At 40.2% G+C, this 27,243-nt stretch overlaps 1 protein-coding gene across 1 annotated transcript; it reads left to right on the plus strand.

Moving 5' to 3' along the window:
- The first annotated feature begins 23,282 nt into the window (after positions 1–23,282).
- Positions 23,283–25,252, plus strand: LOC128691941 (zinc finger protein 84-like). The gene has a single exon (XM_053780930.2). It carries the CDS (start codon positions 23,283–23,285, stop codon positions 24,381–24,383), a length of 1,101 nt encoding a protein of 366 aa, XP_053636905.2. The 3' UTR covers positions 24,384–25,252.
- The last annotated feature ends 1,991 nt before the right edge of the window (positions 25,253–27,243 follow it).

The raw sequence follows: 27,243 nt of genomic DNA on the forward strand, positions 1-27,243 counted from the left end.
GCTGTTTACAAATCGGCGATTTCGCCCATTTTGAGCCCTATTTTCAGCTAATTACATTGTTCCAGTCGCCCAAACTCATAGCTGTTTCTTTAGAACTCCATTTTTTCTATAGATTGAGTACAAGAAACTGCCCATTTACCGATTTTAACTACCTAATAATGTGGTCAGAAATTTGCAATTTGGCCAATTTCACGAAAACTAAAAAATATGACAATTTCAAAATAAGGTCCAGAATGAACAATGCAGACATTCCTAGCTCTAAAATAACATTTTCTTTGCTCATCAGTCATGTCTCCAGGCCCCTCTGATATTACTCTTGCTATTACAACCCAGGATTCCAAATGGCCTGTTATCCCGGGTGTAATGGGAGCAAAATAAACACAGCAGAAAAAGTTTAGACTTATATTATCCTTCACCAATTTAGAACAGCAATATGTACACTATGTACAGTGATAAGTATAGTGCACTCCACGGTAAGCAAGGCAGAAATAGAAGCCACAAGATAGCAGACCGTGCTTCAACCAGCTCTAGAATGGGAATGACAAGGGCAGACAGGAGAGTGGTACCCACATAACCTCTGCGATTGCCAAAACCATCTTCTTATTGGCTAGAACCTGGTCACTAGTTGAACGACGGGGCCCCATCATCATCTCTTAGCAACCTGGTTCGCTGGTTGGGGGAGATAGCCTGTAAATGAGGGTGTGTACATGCGCCGAATAAAGGTTACGTACTCTTTGCATGCCACACCCCCACCCCGAGAAGGCTCAGGATTAGGCTGCCACCTCCCAGTGGTAACCGTGCCGCCATGGCACAAAATAATGGGACCGCCTTTCCTCTCCACCATCCAACTCTTAGATAGAGCTCAGCTTTTCTCATGACAAAAAGCCAAACCCTAAACTCAGAGTGAGACAGCAGTCAGTCAGGCTAGCATAGGTCCAAGATACAGGCGGACTGTAGCCTGCATCCCCTCACTAAAAAAAACCCCACACCAGGGGATAAAAAAAAAGAGCGTGAAAAGGGGTTACCACAAATAATGTAACATCCTAACCTAAATAAATAAAAATATTAGACTCTAGATAAAGAGTCCGCCAACACATTTTCTTTGCCGGCAATATATTTAATTCTGAGTGAGTATGGTTGCAGTCTTAGCGTCCAGCGCATGAGCCTTTTGTTGTGGTTCTTCATGGCTTGGAGATATACTAGAGGATTGTGATCACTGTAGACTGTGACCACCTGCGATGTCTGGCCCACATAAACATCGAAATGCTCCAAAGCCAGTACCAGCGCAAGGGCTTCTTTTTCAATGGTAGAGTAAGCCCTCTAATGTGGCTGGAACTTGGCTGAAAAGTATGCTACAGGCTGCAACTCCTCATTCTCGTTTTGTAATAGTACTGCCCCAACCCCAGACTCACAAGCATCAACCTGTAATGAAAAAGGTTTGGAGAAGTCGAGACAAGAGAATGGGTGCAGTACACAATATTCTTTTTGCTTTGTCAAAAGAAGTTTGACAATCTGGGGTCCAATTAAAGGGAACTTTGTGACTGGTAAGAGAGGTAAGAGGGGCTACAATATCTGAGAAATTCTTACAGAATCTTCTGTAAAATCCTATCATGCCTAGGAAACGTTGAAGAGATTTCCTGTCATGAGGAACTGGATAATCTTTAATAGCAAGAACTTTAGCAAGTTTATGTGCAACTTTACCACTACCTACTTCATGGCCTAGAAAAGTGACAGTGGCCTGGCCAAAGGAAGATTTAGATAAATTAACGCTTAAATGGGAACTCTTAAAGGTCTCAAAAAGAGCCTTAAGTCTAAGTAGGTGTTGATCCCAAGTATCAGACACCACAACGATATCATCTAGGTACGCTGCCGTGCCTTCAAGTCCTTTAATAGCCTGATGGATAAGTTTCTGGAATGAAGAGGGGGAATTTTTCATTCCGAAGGGGGTAACTGTGTATTGATAATGACCTCCTGGAATTACGAAGGCAGAGATTTCCTTCGCCTTATCCGTCAAAGGTACCTGATAGCAACCTGTAAGGAGATCTAACTTGGACACAAAAGTAGCCTTGCCCACAAAGTCAATTATGTCATCCAGACGAGGAAGAGGGTAAGCATCTGTAATTGTGACCTCATTCACCTTACGGTAGTCTGTACACATACGAAACCCTCCATCAGCCTTCTTCACAAGGATGCACGGTGAAGCCCATGGACTAGATGACTCCTCCACTAAACCATGCTTTAACAAAAATTCTACTTCCTGCTGAAGTAACCTTTGCTTTTCAGGATTAGCTCTGTAGGGGGAGAGTTTAATTGGTTTAGAGTTTCCCACATCTACATCATGATAACCTAACGTACATTTTTTCGGCACATCCGAAAAAATATTAAGATGTGACTGTAGAAGCTCAGTTAAATTTGTTGCTTGCATTTCAGATAGTCTCTCCATTAAAGAGCTAGGATCCTTTAGGAGGACAGAATTTGAAAGTTTAATATTAATTTCAGAGATTGAGTGCAAAGAGTCAGAGCCATCCTCAGAGGTAGAGGACAGAGTCATTACTGGGACTTTATCTGTTGTATGGAATTTTAATCGATTAATGTGGTAAGTTTTAGTTTTTGAGGTCTTATCAATGGGAGCTACCACATAATTTACATCAGATAATCTACTTACAATCTGCATAGGTCCCGTAAATCTAGCTTTCAAGGTGTGGCCAGATATAGGTTCCTGCACCAACACCTTGTCTCCTGGATGGAAGGAGCGGAATTGTGCACTTCTGTCATACCTCTGTTTCATCTTACTTTGAGCTGTCTTTAGGTTAGCCTTGGCTAACTGACGTGCCACCTGCAACCTTGAAGACGGGTTGTAGAGTGTTGAGCTAACGTCTTCTCCCATCCATCCTTCTTTGAGCACCCGAGGAGGACCTCGTACATTGTGCCCAAAGATCAGCGCAAACGGACTATACCCTGTAGACTCTTGCACTGTCTCTAGTGCTGAGAACAGCAACAAAGGTAGTGATTCATCCCAGTGTAGGAAAGTGCATGCAAAAAGTTCTCATCGTGGTTTTTAACGTCTGACGGAATCTTTCCAAGGCGCCTTGGGACTGAGGATGATAGGCAGTGGATAAGTTGTGGATTATCCCTAACCTAGTTAATACTTCCCTAAATGCTTTGGCAGTAAAGTTAGTACCTTGATCACTTTGAATAGTTTTAGGAATGCCAAAACAAGAAATGAATTTGGTTAAAGCTTTGACAATAGCTTTAGTATTAATACTACGCATGGGAATTGCTTCAGGATATCTGGTTACTTTATCCATAATCGTAAATAAATATTGATTTCCAGACTTTGACCTAGGTAGTGGACCTACACAATCTATAATTAAATCTCCAAAAGGTTCTCCATCAGCAGGTATAGGTTGGAGAGGTGCAGGTTTAATGGAGTGTCCTGGTTTCCCTACTTGCTGACATTCTCGGCAACACCTAATATGATTCTTCATCTTTCTTTAATTTTGGCCAATAAAATTCTTTTGTGATTCTATACAAGGTTTTTGTAATTCCTAAGTGACCTCCTAATGAAGTATTATGAGCTATATTTAATATTTGAGGTCTAAACTTGGTTGGAACCACTAACCTGTCATACAATTGCTGGCCCTCTATCTCCTTACCAGTCTCAGTGCAGATCAAATAATCGTTTTTAACTTCATACTTGACCGGATGACCCAAAGAGGATTTACCCATGGCTGCCTGAAAAGCGAATTTTAAAGAAGGGTCCTTTCGTTGTTCCTCCCGGAAGGACAGTCCCTCGGGCATGGAAACAGAGACATCTGGCAATCCTGCAGCCTGGGAATAGGAAGGCTTGATCGGGGTCTGTTCACTTGATTTACGATGCTCCGGCCTGTGTGCCTCATAAATCAACATGGCTATTCCGAGATCGGAGTCGTCCAAGGATAGGTCAACATTCTCTCCAGACAACCCTTGGGATGTTGCCCGAGTTATGGCCAGCACCGGGGAAGAATTACTCATTATAGGTTCAGGACACGCACTAACAGTAGTAATGTTATTACCCAGTAATAACATGGCATCTTTCATGGGGAATCCTTTTGAGACACCTACAGTCAAGTACCCAGTGTAATATTTGCACTGTACATAAATTTTATGCAAAGGGACAGAATATATAGCTCCTTCAAATGCTTCCAATAAAACAGAGGAATTCAAGGAAGTGTTCTCTGAAAGGGGTAATATTCCTTCTCTTACAAGTGAGCAATATGCTCCAGTATCTCTAAAGGTCTTTACTTCAGTTGTTTCTGAGTTTTCCTGAAGGGAAATAAGACTCTTGCAATAATAAGGGGCCATGCCTTTTTCTACTTCTCTCGGGGACATGTTACTAGGGATATTAGAGATTTTCCCAATGGGTTGGGGTTTGTGGGGGCAGTTGGGACGGATATGACCTACTTTGTTACAAAGGAAGCAGACGACAGGCTTGCCCTTTACTCCCTGCGGACGTTGCAACTGGTGTCACTCTGGCTGGTGTCTCTCTGGATACTGTTGTCAAGATGCACCATGTTGAGTAGTTTGTCTCTCAGCAGGTAGACCATAAGTTGAGAAGCGTGGCTCACCAGGTGACTTAGTTGGCTGACGTAAACGTTCTCCCTCCGGCTGGCACTTCATTCTCCAAGGTTGACGATCTCTGCTCATGCCAGGCTGTTGAAAAGAGAGACGGGACCGCTCGGACAAGGAGCGGTTAGTTTCGAAGGTATCAGCCAACCTGGCTGCCTCCAATGCAGTGGTTAAGTCACGATCCTGCAGAAAGACTCGAACCTCTGGTCCCACAGACTCCAGCAGGTTATCAATCAGAATAAGCAGTACCAGCTCCTCAAAAGTAGAAACACCACTTTCTTCATACCAGCTGGTAAAAGCTTTGGTTTGCTGTCTCACAAAGTCCACTAGGGATTGACCAAGCTGTTGTCTGCCCAACTTGAAAAGTTTTTTATATTTGGCTGGGATACATGTATATGCTCCCAACACTGTCGTCTTCACTACATGATAATCAGAAAATTCAGCGTCATTTAATACTGACGTAAATTCCTGTGCCTTACCAAACAATGCTGCATGAACCAACGATGCCCAATGCTGTTCTGACCACTTCAAGGCTCGAGTCTGATTTTCGAAGCTTTCGAAAAATTGTTCTGGTTCGGCCTCATTGAAGCGGGGAACAAACTGTACTGCTTTCTGTAAACTAAAATTATTTACAGAATGCAAAAACTGCCTCCTTTCTCTTTCCCTATCAAATTCTTCCCTTGTGAATGCTCTCTGTTCCCTAGTTTGCTCAAGATTGATTTTTGCCAGCTCAAGTGCCAACAACACTGATTCACCTTGAGACAACCCAGCTGCACTATACTGACCATTTTGCTCCGTAGGTGTATCATCTTCCTCCTGCGAGAACATAGTAGTTTTTGCCCTAGCTCCCATAAAGGGAGGAGTCTGATGTGCCATCTCTTCTTCTATAAGTTTGTCAGCAATCAGTGAATGCAGTTGCGCAGCTGTGAGGGTACATTTGTATTTAATGCCAATGGAATGAGCAATTTTCCAACAACGCTGTAGGGACAATTTAGGTAGGTTATGCAAAGTATATGCCGACACCAGGCGTCTGACTCGTCTAGGTGGCATAAGTTATTTGCTATTCATAGTACGATTGCAGAATACCCCAACGTAACACGTTAATTTGCAGAACACGCTTAGCTATGCACAGTACGATTGCAGAATATGCATACAAGCAAAGCCGACTGCAAAATTCTTCACACCGAACAGGCTAGTAACAACTGACACGCAAAATTTGTAAAGCAATGCCAGACAGCTACACTGTTCTAGAAGATTGACCGTAGCGAAGTGAGCACACCAAACAAGCTAGTAGTGAGCTGTTGAACGATCACACAATAGCAAGGCTGACCATAAAGCAACTGACACGCAAAATTTGTAAAGCGTAGGCAAGGCTAATGCAATGCCAGACAACAAGCTGCACAATGTTCCTGCTACGAGCTTCACCCTAAGCTCAACCGTTTCTCTAAGTCCAGCTCCAGCTCTCGGACTGGCTACCCATATTACAACCCAGGATTCCAAATGGCCTGTTATCCCGTGTGTAATGGGAGCAAAATAAACACAGCAGAAAAAGTTTAGACTTATATTATCCTTCACCAATTTAGAACAGCAATATGTACACTATGTACAGTGATAAGTATAGTGCACTCCACGGTAAGCAAGGCAGAAATAGAAGCCACAAGATAGCAGACCGTGCTTCAACCAGCTCTAGAATGGGAATGACAAGGGCAGACAGGAGAGTGGTACCCACATAACCTCTGCAATTGCCAAAACCATCTTCTTATTGGCTAGAACCTGGTCACTAGTTGAACGACGGGGCCCCATCATCAACTTTTAGCAACCTGGTTTGCTGGTTGGGGGAGATAGCCTGTAAATGAGGGTGTGTACATGCGCCGAATAATGGTTACGTACTCTTTGCATGCCACGCTTGCTTTCTATTTTGAATTTTTATTCAAACAAAAAATTGAAGACTTACTATTATGCAGACTACTGCAATACTGTAATAATTGTATAAATAACATCAACCCATTCATGACTGCATATTAGAATGGCTAGTTGGACATTTATTGGACAATGGCATCATTTGTTTACTTTTGAACATTGGCAAAAATCAAACATTTCCCCTACTTTGAGCTCCATTTCTAGGTTCTTTTTATAGTAAAATCAATCAAAATCACCTCTATTTCTATAATATGTTTTCCATTCTATCAAATGAGACCAAGAAAACGAGAATACAACCATAAATACTGTACAAAAATAGACCACAAAGTCGGCATTTTAATTAAAAAAAACGGTCGGAGTTTTTTTTTTCTCATTATGCTCTGCGTGCTCCAGGATTTTTTTTATATGGTGCACACTGACCACACAGACCCATTCTCTCACATGTGGGCCTACCAGCTTTCTCCTGCTTGATTTGAAGCTGCTAGAATTTATGAGTATATATACGTCAAACACGGTACCTCGTAAGACGTATATACAGTGGACCCCAATTAACGATATTTTTTCATTCCAGAAGTATGTTCAGGTGCCAGTACTGACCGAATTTGTTCCCATAAGGAATATTGTGAAGTAGATTAGTCCATTTCAGACCCCCAAACATACACGTACAAACGCACTTACATAAATACACTTACATAATTGGTCGCATTGGGAGGTGATCGTTAAGCGGGGGTCCACTGTATATGGCCGCGACAGTCAAAGGGTTAAAGTCCTGCACATATTATTCAGCCACTTTTTTGTCTGAAATGGCAGCCTCACCTTGCCTTATCACACTGTGTATGCCACTACAATTCTTAGCCCTTTCAGGGTCGACAGGTCCTCTCAGAGATTTGTTCTCAAGGTCGGCCAAATTTAAAAAAAAAAAAAAATCTTATGAAAAGATAGAGAATCTTTTCCCGATCATAATGACACCAAAAGTATGAAATTTGATGGAAAACTTACGGAATTATGCTCTCAAGAAGTTAGCGGTCTTGACGATGTTTACGCATTGGCGATTTTGCCCACTTTGAGCCCTATTGTCAGCCAATTCCACTGTACTAGTCGACAAAAATCATAACTATTTCGTTAGAACTCCATTTTTTCTATCGAATGATTACAAGAAACCACCCATTTACCAATTTCAACTATCCAATACAGCGGTCAGAATTTAGCAATTTTGCCAATTTCACACAAATTTCAAAAGATGCCAATTTCCGAATAGGGTCCAGAATAAAAAGAAAGACATTCCTGGCCCTAAAATAACATTTCCTCTGTTCATTAGTCACGTCCCCATGCCCCTCTTACATTCTTTTGCTTTCCACCTTGAATTTTTATTCTCACAAAAAAATAAAAGATTTACTGTTATGCAGACTACTGTATTAGTGTAGAAATGGTATAAATAACATCAGTGCACTTGTAAAAGAATATTAGACTCACCAGTTGATGTGTATTGGATGCATAGCATGAATTGTTTACTTTTGAACTTTGGTAAAAATCAAACATTTCTGCTACGTTGAGCTCAATTTCAAGTTACTTTTCATTGTAAAACCAGTCAAAATCATCTAAATTTCTAATATGTCTTCCATTCTATAAAATGAGACCAGGAAAACTAGAATACAACAATAAATACCATACGAAAATACAGTGCAAAGTCGCTGTTTTAATCCAATAACATGGTCAAAGTTTTTTTTTCTCATTACACACTGTGTGCTGCAGGATTTTTGTTATACTGTGCACACTGACCACATAGACCCATTCTTTCATATGTAGGCCTACCAGCTTTCTCTCATTAGATTTGAGGGCGCTAGAATTTAGGCATACTAGTACGTCAAAAACCCTGGTGCATAAGCCGTACTAGCACGGCCGAAACCCTGAAAGGGTTAAATCTCTCAAACCAGCCTTTGCTGGCTTAAATTCATCAATATCATCACTATTTGCTCACATTTTTTAATGAGATCATCATGCAACTGCCTTGCCTTTTCTCATATTATTGACTGAGAAGCACCATCTCCTGACAATTGTTTTTTGTTTATCCACACCAACAATAGTCTCTTGACCTCTTCAATTATTTGTGATCTCCATTTTGAAAACATACTTGCACCTTTCACAACAACAGCTTCCTTGATTGCGTTACTGTTTGCCTTTCCAACTCAGACATATGTGCTCCTCTTTCATATTTTTCAATGATCTCTTTTTTTCATTTCTATTGTTATTCTCACCCTTTTTACCACAGGCTTGGCACTAGAAGCTTTCTTGGGGCCCATGGTGGCTTATTTAGCAGTTACAAGCACTAAAAACACTGCAATAATACAAAATATATCGCAGGTACATGTGGGATCGACTGAAACGGCTTGTAAACACTGTCAGTACATGGAGTCTTGTGTGGCTGGGCCCGCTCAGGTCGCGCTCCTGCCGCATGGACATGTTCAGGACGAAAGCCATTAGACAAGTTTTTCAGCATTGGTAGAGCCAATTTTTTTTATGCCAAAGAACGCCGTTAGTCAATTTTGGTGTTAGTCAATGCTTCTGTTTGTTGAGGGTCCACTGTATTTTCATATGGATTTTATATTTATAGTCTCAGTTTCTTGGCCTCATTTGATAGAATGGAAAATATTTTATAGAATTTGAGGTTTCTGTAAACTAAATTTCATTTCACTCGGGTTTGAGAGATTGAGATGGAGGATGATTGTCAATCATTTGCAGACTAAAAGTAGCTTGAAATTGAGTTCGAAGTAGCGGAAATGTTCAATTTTTCCTAATGTTCAAGAGCAAACAAATCACGTTGTGCATCCAATAAGCAAGCAACTGGCTGGTTTAATATGAGGTCATGAATGGGTTGATATTAGCCAATAGTCAATTTTTTTCTTTTCAGCTGAGTACATTGAGATTATGTACTGTGGAACCTCAAATTTTGAACTTAATCTATTCCAGAAGCTAGTTCAAAATTTGAAAAGTTTGAAAAGCGAAGCAATATTTCCCATAAGAAATAATTGAAATACAATTAATCCATTCCAGAAACCCAAAAATGTTCACAAAAAAAATTAATTTTATAGAGATTAATTATAGTTTTACATAAACACAACAAATAGTGTTCAATTATGTACATACTAAAAAATTAAAATAAACATATAAAATAACATTTTTACCTACCTTTATTGAAGATTGGTGATGGCATCTGGAAGATAGAGAGGAGGAGGAAGAGAGTTGGGGTTAGTGTTTGGAAGGGGAATCCCCCTCCATAAGGACTTTAAGTATCAAAGCCCTCTTTGGGGTTACTTCCCTTCTCTGTCTTTTAATGACACTAGGACGAGCTTGAGTGTCACTGGACCCCTGTCTCACAAAATAACTGTACACAGTCCTCTGTTTCTGGCATCTCTTTAAGATTTCCCTAAAATGGGACATGGTTCTGTCACTGAACTTGTTGCAAAGATGGCTTGTTTCAGCTTGCTCAGGGTGGTACTTCTCCACAAACATTTGGACATCATTCCATTTGGTGCAAATCTCCTTAACCTTTGAATTGGCATGCAACTTCCTTGCCTTTTCACAAATAATTGTCTCTGAAACACTATCACCTGCCATCTCTTTATCCTTGATCCACACCAGCAACAACTTCTCAACCTGATCGATTGTCTGTGGTCTTTTTTTTTGGTTAGTATATTAACACCTTTCTTCTCTTTTTTCTTAGTAAATGTTTACAGTAGAAGGGGTTACTAGCCCATTGCTTTCAGCATTTTAGTCGCCTCATATGACATGCATGGCTTACGGAGGAAAGATTCTTTTCCACATCCCCATGAACAATAGAAGAAATAAAGAACAAGAGCTATTAACCCTTTGAGGGTCGACAGGCCCTCTCCGAAACTCGTTCTCAGGGTCGGCCAAATTTCAAAAAAAAAAAAAATTATTTTTTCTTATGAAAAAATAGAGTTTTTTTTTCTAAACATTATAGGATAAACAAAAAAAATTTACCATCAATACTTACGGAGATATGGATGCATGAAGTTTGCAGAAAATGAGCCGCGTATGGCAACAGCGGCGACTGCCGCTCACCCGGTAAACTTTAGTTTACTTGTATTTGAAGGTTTGTTGTTTTTTTCACTATTTTATTTTTTCACATAACTTATGTGGCCTGTGAGACCAAAGTAAGGTGCAATGTACATATATACACTCGTTGTATACAACACAATAAGCACACAAACATAATTATCAATATATTGTTTACAAAACTTGTTTACAAAAACAAACAATACAAAACATTGTTTATTATTATTGTTCTATAATATATATACCAATATACAGTCACTGAACATATTCCTATTAGTTCTGCAGCTTGTGGAACTCTGAAACATGGTGTCATACACAATGGTGTTTTATCTTTCTCCCTCATTCTATCTCTTTCAATCTGTCTCTCTTTCTATCTGTCTATCTATCTCTGTCTCACAGGTACACATAAATACAAGTATACATAGTATAAATTACCTAGGATAACCCAAGAAATCCAGACAAAGTGCTATACTCTGCTTGAAGATGTGAGTAAAAATGATGACACAGTCTTGTGGCTCTCTGAGACAGAGAGCTAGACGGATAGACAGATAGACAGGGAGCTTGACAGACAGACAAATAGACAGACAGAAATGTTAGTGTACCAGTACCAGTGTACTAGTGTTCCACCCTCCTCCTCCTCTTCTTCTTCCTCCTCCTCCTCCTCCTCCTCCTCCTCCTCCTCCTCCTCCTCCTCTGCCTCCTCCTCCTCTTGCCTCCTCCTCCTCTTGCCTCCTCCTCCTCTTGCCTCCTCCTCCTCTGCCTCCTCCTCCTCCTCCTCCTCCATTCTTGGAACAAGTTTGAAGATCTTGTAGTTCATAATCACTATCATTATCATCACCAATGCTCACATCTGAGTCTGGGATTTTGGGAAATAGGAGTTTCCTCTTTGATTCTGGTACAACTGAACGACGGCCCAGCACCAGAGGTGGAAGGCTGTGGGTTGTCTGGGTTTTCCTCACTATTACCCATATTATGGTCATTAGTTTCGGTCAAAACCTCACCAGAACCTTGAAACTCATCTTCACTGTCACTTCCATCTGTATTAGAACTGTCACTGGGGAACAAAAGTGTCCCAATTCGCCGAGGAGTGAGGAACTTCTTACCACAGGGCACGGTGGAAATTGTGTACTATGATGGCATTCCCACAATGCACCACTGGGTCCCAGATTTTTTTCCTACTGCGCACACCTACCACACAGACCCATTCTCTCACATCTAGGCTTATCAGCCTTTTCCTGTGAGATTTGAGGCCGCTAGAATTTATGCGTACTAGTACGACAAAAACCCCTACGCGTAAGACGTACTAGTACGACGAAAACCCTCAAAGGGTTAAGAAAAAGGGGGAAAACCTACATATATGTACAGTGGACTCCCGACCTACGATGTCCCCAACCTGTGTTGAAACCGACCTATGATGCTTTTCAGCATAAAAATTTGACCCCGACATACGTTGAAAAACTTGACTTACAGCATTCATCCTCAACCTGTCCATCTGGTCTGTCTGGCCAGAGCGCCTCAGCTGAGCTTGTGTGACATTGTTTACAAGCCAGGGCGGACGGTTTCATGCATACATTCGATAAATTTTGTACTATTCCAGTGTTTTTAGTGCTTTTAACTGCTAAATAGGCCACCATGGGCCCAAAGAAAGCTTCTAGTGCCAACCCTGTGGTAAAAAGGGTGAGAAATACTATTGAAATGCTATCGTACCACGGTCAGCTGCTGCTGGTGTACTGTTGTCAGCTGCTGCTGCTGCTGTACTGTGGTCAGCTGCTGCTGCTGCTGCTGCTGTACGACAGTCAGCTGCTGCTGCTGTACCACAGTCAGCTGCTGCTGCTGTGCTGTGGTCACCTGCTGCTGCTGCTGTACCACAGTCAGCTGCTGTTGTTGCTGTGCCAGTCAGCTGCTGCTGCACCATGGTCAGCTGCTGCTGCTGCTGTACCATGGTCAGCTGCTGCTGCTGCTGTACCACAGTCAGCTGCTGCTGCTGCTGCACCACAGTCAGCTGCTGCTGCTGCACCACAGTCTGCTGCTGCTGCTGCACCACAGTCTGCTGCTGCTGCTGCTGTACCACAGTCAGCTGCTGCTGTACCACAGTCAGCTGCTGCTGCTGATGCACCATGGTCAGCTGCTGCTGCTGCTGCTGTACCATGGTCAGCTGCTGCTGCTGTACCACAGTCAGCTGCTGCTGTACCACAGTCAGCTGCTGCTGCTGCTGCACCACGGTCAGCTGCTGCTGCTGCACCATGGTCAGCTGCTGCTGCTGTACTGTGGTTACCTGCTGCTGCTGTACCACAGTCAACTGCTGCTGTTGCTGTACCAGTCAGCTGCTGCTGCTGCTGCACCATGGTCTGCTGCTGCTGATGTACCATGATCAGCTGCTGCTGCTGCTCTACCACAGTCAGCTGCTGCTGCTGCACCATGGTCAGCTGCTGTTGCACCACTGTCAGCTGTACTACTCGAAGATGTGGAGAGACTGTTAGTGGTGTGGCTTATCAAGAGTACTGAGAAACAATTAACCCCAGAGGGTTAACCACCCAGGATAACCCAAGAAAGTCAGTGTGTCATTAAGGACTGTCTAACTAATTTCCATTGGGGTCCTTAATCTTGTCCCCCAGTCCCACAACAGTTGACTAACACCCAGGTGAACAGGAAAAAATGCCTGGAACTAGTGCTCATATTGGTGAATTTAAGGCCAGCAAAGGTTGGTTTGAGAGATTTAAGAATCATAGTGGCATACACAGTGTGATAAGGCCTGTTCTGGAAGAAAATGCCAACCAGGACCTACATTACTCAGGAGGAAAAGGCACTCCCAGGACACAGTGTTTCATCACTACATCTTCAATAAAGGTAAGTGTCATGTATTCTTCATTTAGTAGAGTAGTACATGCACAATATATATTGTGTATGTACTACTCTACTACTGTGTGTGTATCCTTCTTTTTGTGTGTTGCAAAATGTATATTTATGTGGTAAAAATTGTTTTTTCATACTTTTGGGTGTCTTGAACAGATTAATTTGGTTTCCATTATTTCTTATGGGGAAAATTGATTCAACCTAGGATCATTTCGTCTTACGATGGGCTCTCAGGAACAGATTAATATCTTAAGTCGGGGGTCCACTTATATATATATGTATATGTATATGTCGTGCCGAATATGTAAAACTGGTCAATTAGCAAGAACTCATTTAAAATTAAGTCCTTTCTAAAATTTTCTCTTATACGTTTAAAGATATATTTTTTTCATTAATGTTGATGTAAAAATTTATAATTTTGCACCAAAAGGAACTTAGAAAACTTACCTAACCTTATTATAACAAGAACAATTTATTTTAGCCTAACTCAACTAAATATATTTTAGATTTTTTTACAGTAATTTAATACTAAACAAACACAATCAAATATATTTTTTTCGTTAGGTTCAGAATGATTTTGGCAAAATTATTGCATACACAAATTTTCATTTGTCCTATATGGCAAGATGAGCGTTGCTATTTAAGCCAAGATCGCAAGTTCTGCCTATTCGGCACGACATATGTTTATATATATATATATATATATATATATATATATATATATATATATATATATATATATATATATATATATACATATATATATATATATATATATATATGCATGTGCTTGCCTGTGAAGTGTGACCTAAGTGTTTACCTGGAGACCTGGAGAGAGTTCCGGGGGTCAACGCCCCCGCGGCCCGGTCTGTGACCAGGCTGCTGGAAAAGACAACAGCAATCCTACCATCATGTAAAACAGGTACAGGTTTCTGTTTCACAGTCGTCTGGCAGGACGGTAGTACCTCCCTGGGTGGTTGCTGTCTACCAACCTACTTGGACATGTAGTGAGAATGGAACGAAACAGAATGACTTCAAGAGTGTATCACTCTGTAGTGGAAGGAAGGCGGGATAGAAGTCAGCCTAGGAAAGGTTGGAGGGTGGGGATAAAGGAGGTTTCGTTTGCGAGGGGCTTGGACTTCCAGCAAGCATGTGTGAGCATATTTGATAAGAGTGAATGGAGACAAATGGGTTTTAATACTTGACATGCTGTTGGAGTGTGAGCAAAGTAACATTTATGAAGGGATTCAGGGAAACCAGCAGGCCGGACTTGAGACCTGGAGATGGTAAGTACAGTGCCTGCACTCTGAAGGAAGGGTGTTAATGTTGCAGTTTTATAAACTGTAGTGTAAAGCACCCCTCTGGCAAGACAGTGATGAAGTGAATGATGGTGAAAGTTTTTTTTTCAGGCCACTCTGCCTTGGTGAGAATCGGATAGTTTGTTAATAAATAAAAAAATAACGCCTTTAGCAACATCAGCTTCCTTTATTTGTTCGTTCTTTGCCAGGATAGAAGCGATGCTCGACTTGTTTTTCCCATACATCCTGGCAAGCTCAACAAGTTTCACACCACTCTAATACTTCTGTATTATTTCCTTCTTCACATCTATGGTGTTTCTCACTTTCTTTACCACGGGGTACCACTAGCGAGTTTCTTTGGGCCCATGGTAACTTATTTCACAGTCCCTCAAGCACTGAACACAATGAATTAATCGTAAAATGTTTGAATGAGAGCACAGGTTAGTGTTCACTCAAGCATCAACAAAGCCACACTGGCTCATGGTGCCTGCTCGGGGACATGGACAGTGGGCTGGTGGACAGGTCCGGTACCCGGCAGTTCGAAAATAGGGGCGAGTTCAGTAATAGGGACAAAGTTGGTGCGAAAAAAGCTATTGATTTTTTAAGTATTCGAAATTTGAGGTTCCACTGTATTTAGAGTATTGTGTTGCAGTGCAAAGACAGCCAATGTCATGCCTAGGCATTATGGGCAGACTTAATTTAATGGCTTACAGACTTTTTAATACTTAAGAAATTTATCATAGTTTAAGTTGTACAATAGTTTCAATAGTACAATTATTATAATTATACAATTGTATGACTAAGAAAAAACTTTTGTTTTTTGCGTTTACCTGGAGTTTACCTGGAGAGAGTTCCGGGGGTCAATGCCCCCACGACCCGGTCTGTGACCAGGCCTCCTGGTGGATCAGAGCCTGATCAACCAGGCTGTTGCTGCTGGCTGCATGCAAACCAACGTGCGAGCCACAGCCCGGCTGATCAGGAACTGACTTTAGGTGCTTGTCCAGTGCCAGCTTGAAGACTGCCAGGGGTCTGTTGGTAATCCCCCTTATGTGTGCTGGGAGGCAGTTGAACAGTCTCGGGCCCCTGACACTTATTGTATGGTCTCTTAACGTGCTAGTGACACCCCTGCTTTTCATTGGGGGGATGGTGCATCGTCTGCCAAGTCTTTTGCTTTCGTAGTGAGTGATTTTCGTGTGCAAGTTCGGTACTAGTCCCTCTAGGATTTTCCAGGTGTATATAATCATGTATCTCTCCCTCCTGCATTCCAGGGAATACAGGTTTAGGAACCTCAAGCGCTCCCAGTAATTGAGGTGTTTTATCTCCGTTATGCGCGCCATGAAGGTTCTCTGTACATTTTCTAGGTCGGCAATTTCACCTGCCTTGAAAGGTGCTGTTAGTGTGCAGCAATATTCCAGCCTAGATAGAACAAGTGACCTGAAGAGTGTCATCATGGGCTTGGCCTCCCTAGTTTTGAAGGTTCTCATTATCCATCCTGTCATTTTTCTAGTAGATGCGATTGATACAATGTTATGGTCCTTGAAGGTGAGATCCTCCGACATGATCACTCCCAGGTCTTTGACGTTGGTGTTTCGCTCTATTTTGTGGCCAGAATTTGTTTTGTACTCTGATGAAGATTTAATTTCCTCATGTTTACCATATCTGAGTAATTGAAATTTCTCATTGTTGAACTTCATATTGTTTTCTGCAGCCCACTGAAAGATTTGGTTGATGTCCACCTGGAGCCTTGCAGTGTCTGCAATGGAAGACACTGTCATGCAGATTCGGGTGTCATCTGCAAAGGAAGACACGGTGCTGTGGCTGACATCCTTGTCTATGTCGGATATGAGGATGAGGAACAAGATGGGAGCGAGTACTGTGCCTTGTGGAACAGAGCTTTTCACCATAGCTGCCTCGGACTTTACTCTGTTGACGACTACTCTCTGTGTTCTGTTAGTGAGGAAATTATAGATCCATCGACCGACTTTTCCTGTTATTCCTTTAGCACGCATTTTGTGCGCTATTATGCCATGGTCACACTTGTCGAAGGCTTTTGCAAAGTCTGTATATATTACATCTGCATTCTTTTTGTCTTCTAGTGCATTTAGGACCTTGTCGTAGTGATCCAATAGTTGAGACAGACAGGAGCGACCTGTTCTAAACCCATGTTGCCCTGGGTTGTGTAACTGATGGGTTTCTAGATGAGTGGTGATCTTGCTTCTTAGGACCCTTTCAAAGATTTTTATGATATGGGATGTTAGTGCTATTGGTCTGTAGTTCTTTGCTGTTGCTTTACTGCCCCCTTTGTGGAGTGTGAATAAAAATTTGAAATGAAAAGCAAGCATAATATAAGAAGTTCCTGGAGAGATGACTAATGAACAGAGAAATTGTTATTTTAGTGTCAGGAATGTCTTCATTATTTATTCTGAACCCTATTTGGAAAATGGTCTTTCTTGAATTTTGAGTGAAATTGGAAAAATTAGTATTTTCTGATCAATTTACTGAGTAGTTGAAATAGGTAAATGGGCAGCTTCTTGTACTCAATCGATAGAATGAAAGGAGTTCTAACATCATAACTATGAGTTTGGTTGACTGGAACACTAGAATTGGCCCAAATTATGGCTGAAAAGAGGCAAAATCACTGATAAGTAAATATAGCATGACTACTAAATTTGTGAGAGCGTAATTCCAAAAGTTTTCCATCAAATTTTTGTGCTTTTCGGTCACAACCTTTCCTAGCCCTACCTTTTGCACACTTCTACAACACATTAGTCTCTGACCTTTGTATATTCCTTCTTTAGCACAATTCAGCCTGCTGTGCTCTATGACGTTTTCAGGTTTAGCACCTTGATTATATTACTGCTTCTCCTCACCCAACAACAGAGTTCCGTTCCTAAGACCATGTTGGTATACAAATTTATCGCTAAGTGAGGAGCATAATATAATGATAGTGGGTTTGTGTCAACCATGTTTGACATTGTTTTAATGTCATCTTTGCTCCATTTATTACATTTCTGGTACAGGAGGGCCCCGCTTTACGGCGTTCCGCTTTACGGCGTTCCGCTAATACGGACATTTCAAATTATGACCAAAACTCACTATACGGCTCCCCCCACCTGACTTTCTAATACGGTCACCGTGCCCCACCCTGTTTGTTTACATTCTCCATGAGCTCAGTAAGCACTAAGTCTCTCCATTTTGTCTGGAAACTCCAAAATTTCAAATGTTTTTAAAAGTTATTTCATATTTTATATATACTCTGATAATTATACTTATGTATACCTGTACCTAAATAAACTTACATACATCGAGTCATTTAAATGTCGTATATTACGTTAATATACACATTTTCATTAATCCATCCATGATATTTTTTTCAAAATTATATAATAAACACGATGCATAACATATAAATAAGATAAATACACCCCACAGTAGAATAAATAAACAAATGTGAGATGTGAGCAGACGACTTGCACAAGTGGTGATAATAACAATACTGAGTCAAATTAAATGTCGTATATTACGGTAATATACACAATTTCATTAATCCATCCATGATATTTTTTTCAAAATTATATAATAAACACGATGCATAACATATAAATAAGATAAATACACCCCACAGTAGAATAAATAAACAAATGTGAGATGTCGTAGCAGACGACTTGCACAAGTGGTGATAATAACAATACTGAGTCTCATTAAATGTCGTATATTACGGTAATATACACATTTTCATTAATCCATCCATGATATTTTTTTCAAAATTATATAATAAACACGATGCATAACATATAAATAAGATAAATACACCCCACAGTAGAATAAATAAACAAATGTGAGATGTCGTAGCAGACGACTTGCACAAGTGGTGATAATAACAATACCGAGTCTCATTAAATGTCGTATATTACGGTAATATACACATTTTCATTAATCCATCCATGATATTTTTTTCAAAATTATATAATAAACACGATACATAACATAAAAAGATGATAAATACACCCCACAATAGAATAAATAAACATAAATATAAGATGTGGGAGCCACATAACTTGTACAAGTGACGGCAAGAATAACATTTTCTCTAATCTAACATAAGAGTAAATGTGTTACTGGGGGTAACTGTAGAAAATTATTCCTTTCGTATGTATGTAAGTAAGTTTATTCAGGTATACACAAATACAGTTACATAGATTATCATACATAACAACATACGTGTAGAGAACCTAGGATAACCCAAAAAAGTCAGTGTGACTTATTTCCATTGCCTTCACTCAGAGCTTCATTTCTTCTCAAAATGATGTTACATGAGAATGGGAGTGTTCTTCTTTATTAATTCTACCGTATCAATGTAGAGACAACCTGTACACAATGTAACTTGTACACAAACCAGACGTGTACATTTCGTTTGTTTACAAAACTTACCTTCCCCTGGTTTGTTTACATAACTGTGCCTGCCCCCTCTCATGTACTCATTCTTTCTCTCTCTCATTTATTCGTTTTATCTCATTTACTTACTCCTGACCCTACATTAAGACTACAAATATTTTAAGGTAAGTAATGAGTGAACTGTATATACATTTTATCGCTCTGGGATGCTTAAATATCATAGAATAGTATGTGTGGGTGGGGTGGCCTGGTGAGGCTATTACAATACATACCACACTTGATTTCTTACAATAAATACTACTTGTCTCACCCTAGATTAAGACTATAAATATTTTAAGGTAAGTAATGAGTGCACTATGTGTGTATTGTACCTTTTTATTGTTTTTTGATGCCTGGTTCTATTGCTAACTTAATATATGTTAGTGTAAACTTGTTATCTAGTGTTTGTATGCATTTATAAGTGGAAAAAAAGGGTGTTCCACTTTACGGCGATTTCCGCTTTACGGCGGTAGCCTGGAACCTAACCCGCCGTATAAGTGGGGCCTTCCTGTATATTTTTAAATGTTTATATAGTAGTGTACTGTATATTGTAATAAGCAGAATACAGGAAATCAGCTCTAATATACATTATTTAGGTATGCATACTGGTCAGAGAGCCCATCTTAAGTCTGAGGTGTCGGTAAACGAGTACGTCGCTAAGTGAGGAAAGGCTGTATTAATATTATTATACTCCAAAAATATAATAAAAATTAAGATGTTTGTGCTGAAGTCATATTGTTTACTCAGTTATTAGTTAACATAATTATTATATACAACTTGTGATTTATCTTGAAGATCTTTACAGATAAACATTTAAGTGACAATTTTATTTAGTGAAGCATGTGACAATAGAGAAAAAAATCTTTTTAGTTGAGTATGTTGTGTTGGTAATTGTGGAATATTGTGCTATACTTACTCAAGTTTCTATTGCAGACGTATTTTGTGGAAGACAACCAGGTTGTGTCTTGCCAGACACTATATCTTCAGTACTTCAAGAAGCACCAGTGTAAGTGTCTTGAACAACAACTGATATTGCAGAAGTATTTTGTGGAAGACTACCAGGTTGTGTCTTGCCAGACACTATATCTTCAATACTTCAAGAAGCACCAGTGTAAGTGTCTTGAACAACAACTGATATTGCAGAAGTATTTTGTGGAAGACTACCAGGTTGTGTCTTGCCAGACACTATATCTTCAGTACTTCAAGAAGCACCAGTGTAAGTGTCTTGAACAACAACTGATATTGCAGAAGTATTTTGTGGAAGACTACCAGGTTGTGTCTTGCCAGACACTATATCTTCAGTACTTCAAGAAGCACCAGTGTAAGTGTCTTGAACAACAACTGATATTGCAGAAGTATTTTGTGGAAGACTACCAGGTTGTGTCTTGCCAGACACTATATCTTCAGTACTTCAAGAAGCACCAGTGTAAGTGTCTTGAACAACAACTGATATTGCAGAAGTATTTTGTGGAAGACTACCAGGTTGTGTCTTGCCAGACACTATATCTTCAGTACTTCAAGAAGCACCAGTGTAAGTGTCTTGAACAACAACTGATATTGCAGAAGTATTTTGTGGAAGACTACCAGGTTGTGTCTTGCCAGACACTATATCTTCAGTACTTCAAGAAGCACCAGTGTAAGTGTCTTGAACAACAACTGATATTGCAGAAGTATTTTGTGGAAGACTACCAGGTTGTGTCTTGCCAGACACTATATCTTCAGTACTTCAAGAAACACCAGTGTAAGTGTCTTGAACAACAACTGATATTGCAGAAGTATTTTGTGGAAGACTACCAGGTTGTGTCTTGCCAGACACTATATCTTCAGTACTTCAAGAAGCACCAGTGTAAGTGTCTTGAACAACAACTGATATTGCAGAAGTATTTTGTGGAGGACTACCAGGTTGTGTCTTGCCAGACACTATATCTTCAGTACTTCAAGAAGCACCAGTGTAATTGTCTTGAACAACAACTGATATTGCAGAAGTATTTTGTGGAAGACTACCAGGTTGTGTCTTGCCAGACACTATATCTTCAGTACTTCAAGAAGCACCAGTGTAAGTGTCTTGAACAACAACTGATATTGCAGAAGTATTTTGTGGAAGACTACCAGGTTGTGTCTTGCCAGACACTATATCTTCAGTACTTCAAGAAGCACCAGTGTAAGTGTCTTGAACAACAACTGATATTGCAGAAGTATTTTGTGGAAGACTACCAGGTTGTGTCTTGCCAGACACTATATCTTCAGTACTTCAAGAAGCACCAGTGTAAGTGTCTTGAACAACATCTGATATTGCAGACGTATTTTGTGGAAGACTACCAGGTTGTGTCTTGCCAGACACTATATCTTCAGTACTTCAAGAAAGGCAACAGATATTCTTCTTGTGAATTTTTAACTAGTTATTACTAATTAAACGATTTTGCTTTTGATATTGGGAATTCTAAAAATGCATGGCAGTTAATTCTTTGAGGGTTCGTTTTGTAGTTCTATGACTTTTAAGCCGGGGTCCAAGCTGTAGTACTGCAACATGAGCTCAGCTTACTCAGATAAGCTGTGAGCAGTAAATTTGGGCCTAAATATGAGAGAATGAATCTTTGTGGTAAGTGTGCACCATATAAAACAAAGCCTGCAGCAGGCAGTGCATAATGAGAAAAAAAAAGTGCAACTGTGTTTTTGGATTAAAAGAGCAAATTTATGGTGTATTTTTATGTGTTTTATATAGTAGCATTCACTGTTTCTTGGTCTCATTTGATAGAATAGAAGATGTATTACAGAAATGACTTTGATGGATTTTAGTGCAGAAAATAACTTGAAATTGAGTTCAGAGTAGTAGAAATGTTCTATTTTTGCTGATATTAGAGGATAAACAATCATATTATGTGTGCAATACACATCAGCTGGTGGGTTTAATGTGTGCTGCTGAATGCACTGATATTATTTATACAATTATTACAATAATGAATAACAGTAACTTTTCTATTGTTTAGTGTGCATAAAAATAATTTGTGAATAAAAAATCAAAATGAAATTCATCTGTAAAGCCTACAAATGTAACTAATATGTACTAGAAATGTAGTGTTTAATGCCAGGTTGCCTGTACTGATTATTCTGGACCCTATTTTGAAATTGGAATATTTTGAATTTTGTGTGAAATTGGCCATATTACCAATACCAGGTTGACTGCATTGATAATTCTGGACCCTATTTTGAAATTGGAATATTTTGAATTTTATGTGAGATTGGCCATATTACCAATACCAGGTTGACTGCATTGATAATTCTGGACCCTATTTTGAAATTGGAATATTTTGAATTTTATGTGAAATTGGCCATATTACCAATACCAGGTTGCTTGTTTTGATTATCCTGGACCTTATTTTGAAATTGGAATATTTTGAATTTTGTGTGAAATTGGCCATATTAACAATTTCCAGTCACTTTATTGGGAAGTTGAAATAGTTGAATTGGTCAATTTTATGCACTTAATAGATAATATGGATCACATACTAGTGAAATAGCTAAGAATTTGGTATAATGGAACTACATAATTGGCCAAAAACATAACTCGAACTGGGCAAAATTGCCAATGCATAAATATTTCTGACACAGCGAAATTTGCAGGAGTATAACTTCATCAATTCTTTATAAAATTATGTACTTTTTATTTTATTACATTATTAATACATTCTCTATGATTTCCTAAGACCCTGTGGGGAATTTTCAGACCGGGGGTCTGAACCCTCAAAGGGTCAATAAAAGAATACAGAAAAATTGTTTAAACACAAGAGCAAATAATAATAATAATAATAATAATAATAATAATAATATTGTTGTGTGTCTCTGCAGTGTTCTAGTACATACATTACTGTTTTAACACAAAACAAAAATTATGATAGTGTTTTAACAAACAATATGAACTTTATTAATGCTCATAAGTAGGAAAAGTTTTGCCTAAATAAATCTTAACATGGGAATATGTTCATAAGGAAAACCATGTGTTCAGTGTCCAAAATTGTTAAAAATCATGAAAAAGACCTGTGTGTACATAAGGAAGATTAACTATACCACTGTTGTATGACTAAAATATTTTAAATGAAATACCTTCATTTAAAAAATATGGAAAAACATAAAAAACATAAACCATATGAATGTTCTGAGTGTCTGAAATGTTTTAGTCAAAAAAGCCATCTTGTGATACACATGAGAGAACATACAGGAGATAAACCATACCAATGTTCTGAGTGTCTGAAATGTTTTAGTCAAAAAAACCATCTTGTGAGACATATGAGAGTTCATACAGGAGATAAACCATATCAGTGTTCTGAGTGTCTGAAATGTTTTAGTGAAAAAAGCAGTCTTGTGAAACATATGAGAGTGCATACAGGAGATAAACCATATCAATGTTCTGTGTGTCTGAAATGTTTTGGTCAAAAAAACCATCTTGTGAGACATATGAGAGTTCATACAGGAGATAAACCATATCAGTGTTCTGAGTGTTTGAAATGTTTTAGTCAAAAAAACCATCTTGTGAAACATATGAGAGTTCATACAGGAGATAAACCATATCAGTGTTCTGAGTGTCTGAAATGTTTTAGTGAAAAAAGCAGTCTTGTGACACATATGAGAGTACATACAGGAGATAAACCATACCAATGTTCTGAGTGTCTTAAGTGTTTTAGTGTAAAAAGCCATCTTGTGACACACATGAGAGAACATACAGGAGATAAACCATACCAATGTTCTGAGTGTCTTAAGTGTTTTAGTGAAAAAAGCCGTCTTGTGACACATATGAGAGTACATACAGGAGATAAACCATACCAATGTTCTGAGTGTCTTAAGTGTTTTAGTGTAAAAAGCAGTCTTGTGACACATATGAGAGTACATACAGGAGATAAACCATACCAATGTTCTGAGTGTCTTAAGTGTTTTAGTGTAAAAAGCAGTCTTGTGACACATATGAGAGTGCATACAGGAGATAAACCATATCAATGTGCAGAGTGTTTGAAATGTTTTAGTAAAAAAAGTAATCTTGAGACGCATATGAGAGTACATACAGGAGATAAACCATATCAATGTTCTGAGTGTCTGAAATGTTTTAATGTGAAAAGAAGTCTTGTGACACACATGAGAGTTCACCTGGAATTTACCTGGAGAGAGTTCCGGGGTTCAACGCCCCCGCGGCCCAGTCTGTGACCAGGCCTCCTGGTGGATCAGAACCTGATCAACCAGGCTGTTACTGCTGGCTGTACACAGTCCAACATACAAGCCACAGCCTGGCTGGTCACATACTGACTTTAGGTGCTTGTCCAGTGCCTGCTTGAAGACAGCCAGGGGTCTATTAGTAATCCCCCTTATGTATACTGGGAGGCAGTTGAACAGTCTTGGGCCCCTGACACTTATTGTATGGTCTCTTTACGTGCTAGTGACACTCCTGCATTTCATTGGGGGTATGTTGCATCATCTGCTGAGTCTTTTGCTTTCGTTGTGAGTGATTTTCATGTGCAAGTTCGGTACTAGTCCCTCTAGGATTTTCCAGGTGTATATAATTATGTATCTCTACTGCCTGCATTCCAGGGAGTACAGGTTCAGGAACTTCAAGCACTCCCAGTAATTGAGGTGTTTTATCTCCATTATGTGCACCATGAAGGTTCTCTGTACATTTTCTAGGTCAGCAATTTCACATGCCTTGAAAGGTGCTGTTAGTGTGCAGCAATATTCCAGCCTAGATAGAACAAGCAACCTGATGAGTGTCATCATGGGCTTGGCATCCCTAGTTTTGAAGGTTCTCATTATCCATCCTGTAATTTTCCTAGCAGATGCGATTGATACAATGTTATGGTCCTTGAAGATGAGATCCTCCGACATGATCACTCCTAGGTCTTTGACGTTAGTTTTTCACTCTATTTTGTTGTCGGAATTTGTTTTTTTTTCTTATGAAGTTTTAGAGGGGCCACAGATATATAAGATCACTTTCTAGTTGTAGCTACACTGAGAGTAAAAGGTAGATGGGATACAAGGAGAATAGAAGCATCAGGGAAGAGAGAGGTGAAGGTTTATAAACTAAAAGAGGAGGCAGTTAGGGTAAGATATAAACAGCTATTGGAGGATAGATGGGCTAATGAGAGCATAGGCAATGGGGTCGAAGAGGTATGGGGTAGGTTTAAAAATGTAGTGTTAGAGTGTTCAGCAGAAGTTTGTGGTTACAGGAAAGTGGGTGCAGGAGGGAAGAGGAGCGATTGGTGGAATGATGATGTAAAGAGAGTAGTAAGGGAGAAAAAGTTAGCATATGAGAAGTTTTTACAAAGTAGAAGTGATGCAAGGAGGGAAGAGTACATGGAAAAAAAAAAGAGAGAGGTTAAGAGAGTAGTGAAGCAATGTAAAAAGAGAGCAAATGAGAGAGTGGGTGAGATGTTATCAACAAATTTTGTTGAAAATAAGAAAAAGTTTTGGAGTGAGATTAACAAGTTAAGAAAGCCTAGAGAACAAATGGATTTGTCAGTTAAAAATAGGAGAGGAGCGTTATTAAATGGAGAGTTAGAGGTATTGGGAAGATGGAGGGAATAATTTGAGGAATTGTTAAATGTTGATGAAGATAGGGAAGCTGTGATTTCGTGTATAGGGCAAGGAGGAATAATATCTTGTAGGAGTGAGGAAGAGCCAGTTGTGAGTGTGGGGGAAGTTCGTGAGGCAGTAGGTAAAATGAAAGGGGGTAAGGCAGCCGGGATTGATGGGATAAAGATAGAAATGTTAAAAGCAGGTGGAGATATAGTTTTGGAGTGGTTGGGCCTCTTCAAGGGGGGCTCCTTGGCGTGGTGAAGAGGCTCTTGGTCTGAGGAATTAGACCTCTCGGTCTTCTTCCTCAGACCGAACCTAATTACCCCCCAATCTCCCCTCCCCTATCCCATCCTCCCCATCCTCCCCTTTTTCCTTTCCTCCTCCCCCTCCCCACCCCTCCCTTTTGCCCTTCCTCTTTTTGTCCTTTGGGATTTTTCCCACAGGCGCGCTAGTTCCTAGGTAGAGGAAAGGATACCGGGGTCCATCCCATTCCGTTGAGGTTCTTAGCGGTGGCGTAGTTTGCCGTGGAATCTGGATTGCCTGGGGATGTCCCGATCCCTCTCCGGTATCCCGGAGTAGCTTTGGGTGTCTTTCGGGCGACGAGTGTATCTCTAGAAGCCGCCTTTCGGATTCCGGGGGTGGTGGCCTAAGGAGGTATGCTTTGTGGCGGATATCCGGCCGCCCTCTCTTTTGTCCACCGAGGTAGCTCGGCAGATGTGAGGTTGCTATCCCGGATTGTTAGTTTACTAGCATGATGGGTAGGGTATGGCACGGGTTCCATGCTGCATCTGCGCTACTTGCGGTGCTGAGGTCCTCTTGGGCGCGGAGGGAGAATTCTGGCCCTTTCATTCCTCCTAGGACCTATCCCTCCCCAGTCCCCCCTTTTTTTTTCTTTTTTTTTTATTTTCTTTTCTTCTCTCTTTTTTTTCTTAAAAACAAAGAGAAAGAAGTAACCTAACCATGGCAGCCCTAGTCCATGAACCTGGTACCCCCGGGCCCCTTCTGGATACCGCACCCCATTCTGACCCCGCCTCATCTTTGGACCACTCTTCAGACATTCCTCATGCCTCTGTACCTATTGCCGGTGCTGTTTCCTCACCCGCTTCAGGTACTGAGGCCTCGACTGACTCCTTCGATTTATCGGACCTTCGCTCTCCTCTGACTATGCTTCCGGCCTCTCCCTCTACGGTGCGGCAATTTTCAAATCGCCGACCCGTTCCACGTCGGACCAACTCTGGTCCCACACCTAAATGCCAACGACAATTACCTGCTGATGATACTTCTCCACCTTCTCGTTCTTCTCAGAAACGATCGACACGTCCTTCACTACCTTTCCACGCTCAGTTTCAGACTGAACAGTGGACTAAATTCTTCACTTTACGACCAACTTCCTCTACTGCCTATCTTTCTGACCATAGTATTGGCAAGGCTCTCCTACGCCATGTTGGTAAAGATATTTCTTTTCATGCTCTTAAGAGCGGTACGTGCATCATTACTG

This window comes from Cherax quadricarinatus, unplaced genomic scaffold, assembly GCF_038502225.1.
Source record: "Cherax quadricarinatus isolate ZL_2023a unplaced genomic scaffold, ASM3850222v1 Contig767, whole genome shotgun sequence".
NCBI lineage: Eukaryota > Metazoa > Arthropoda > Malacostraca > Decapoda > Parastacidae > Cherax > Cherax quadricarinatus.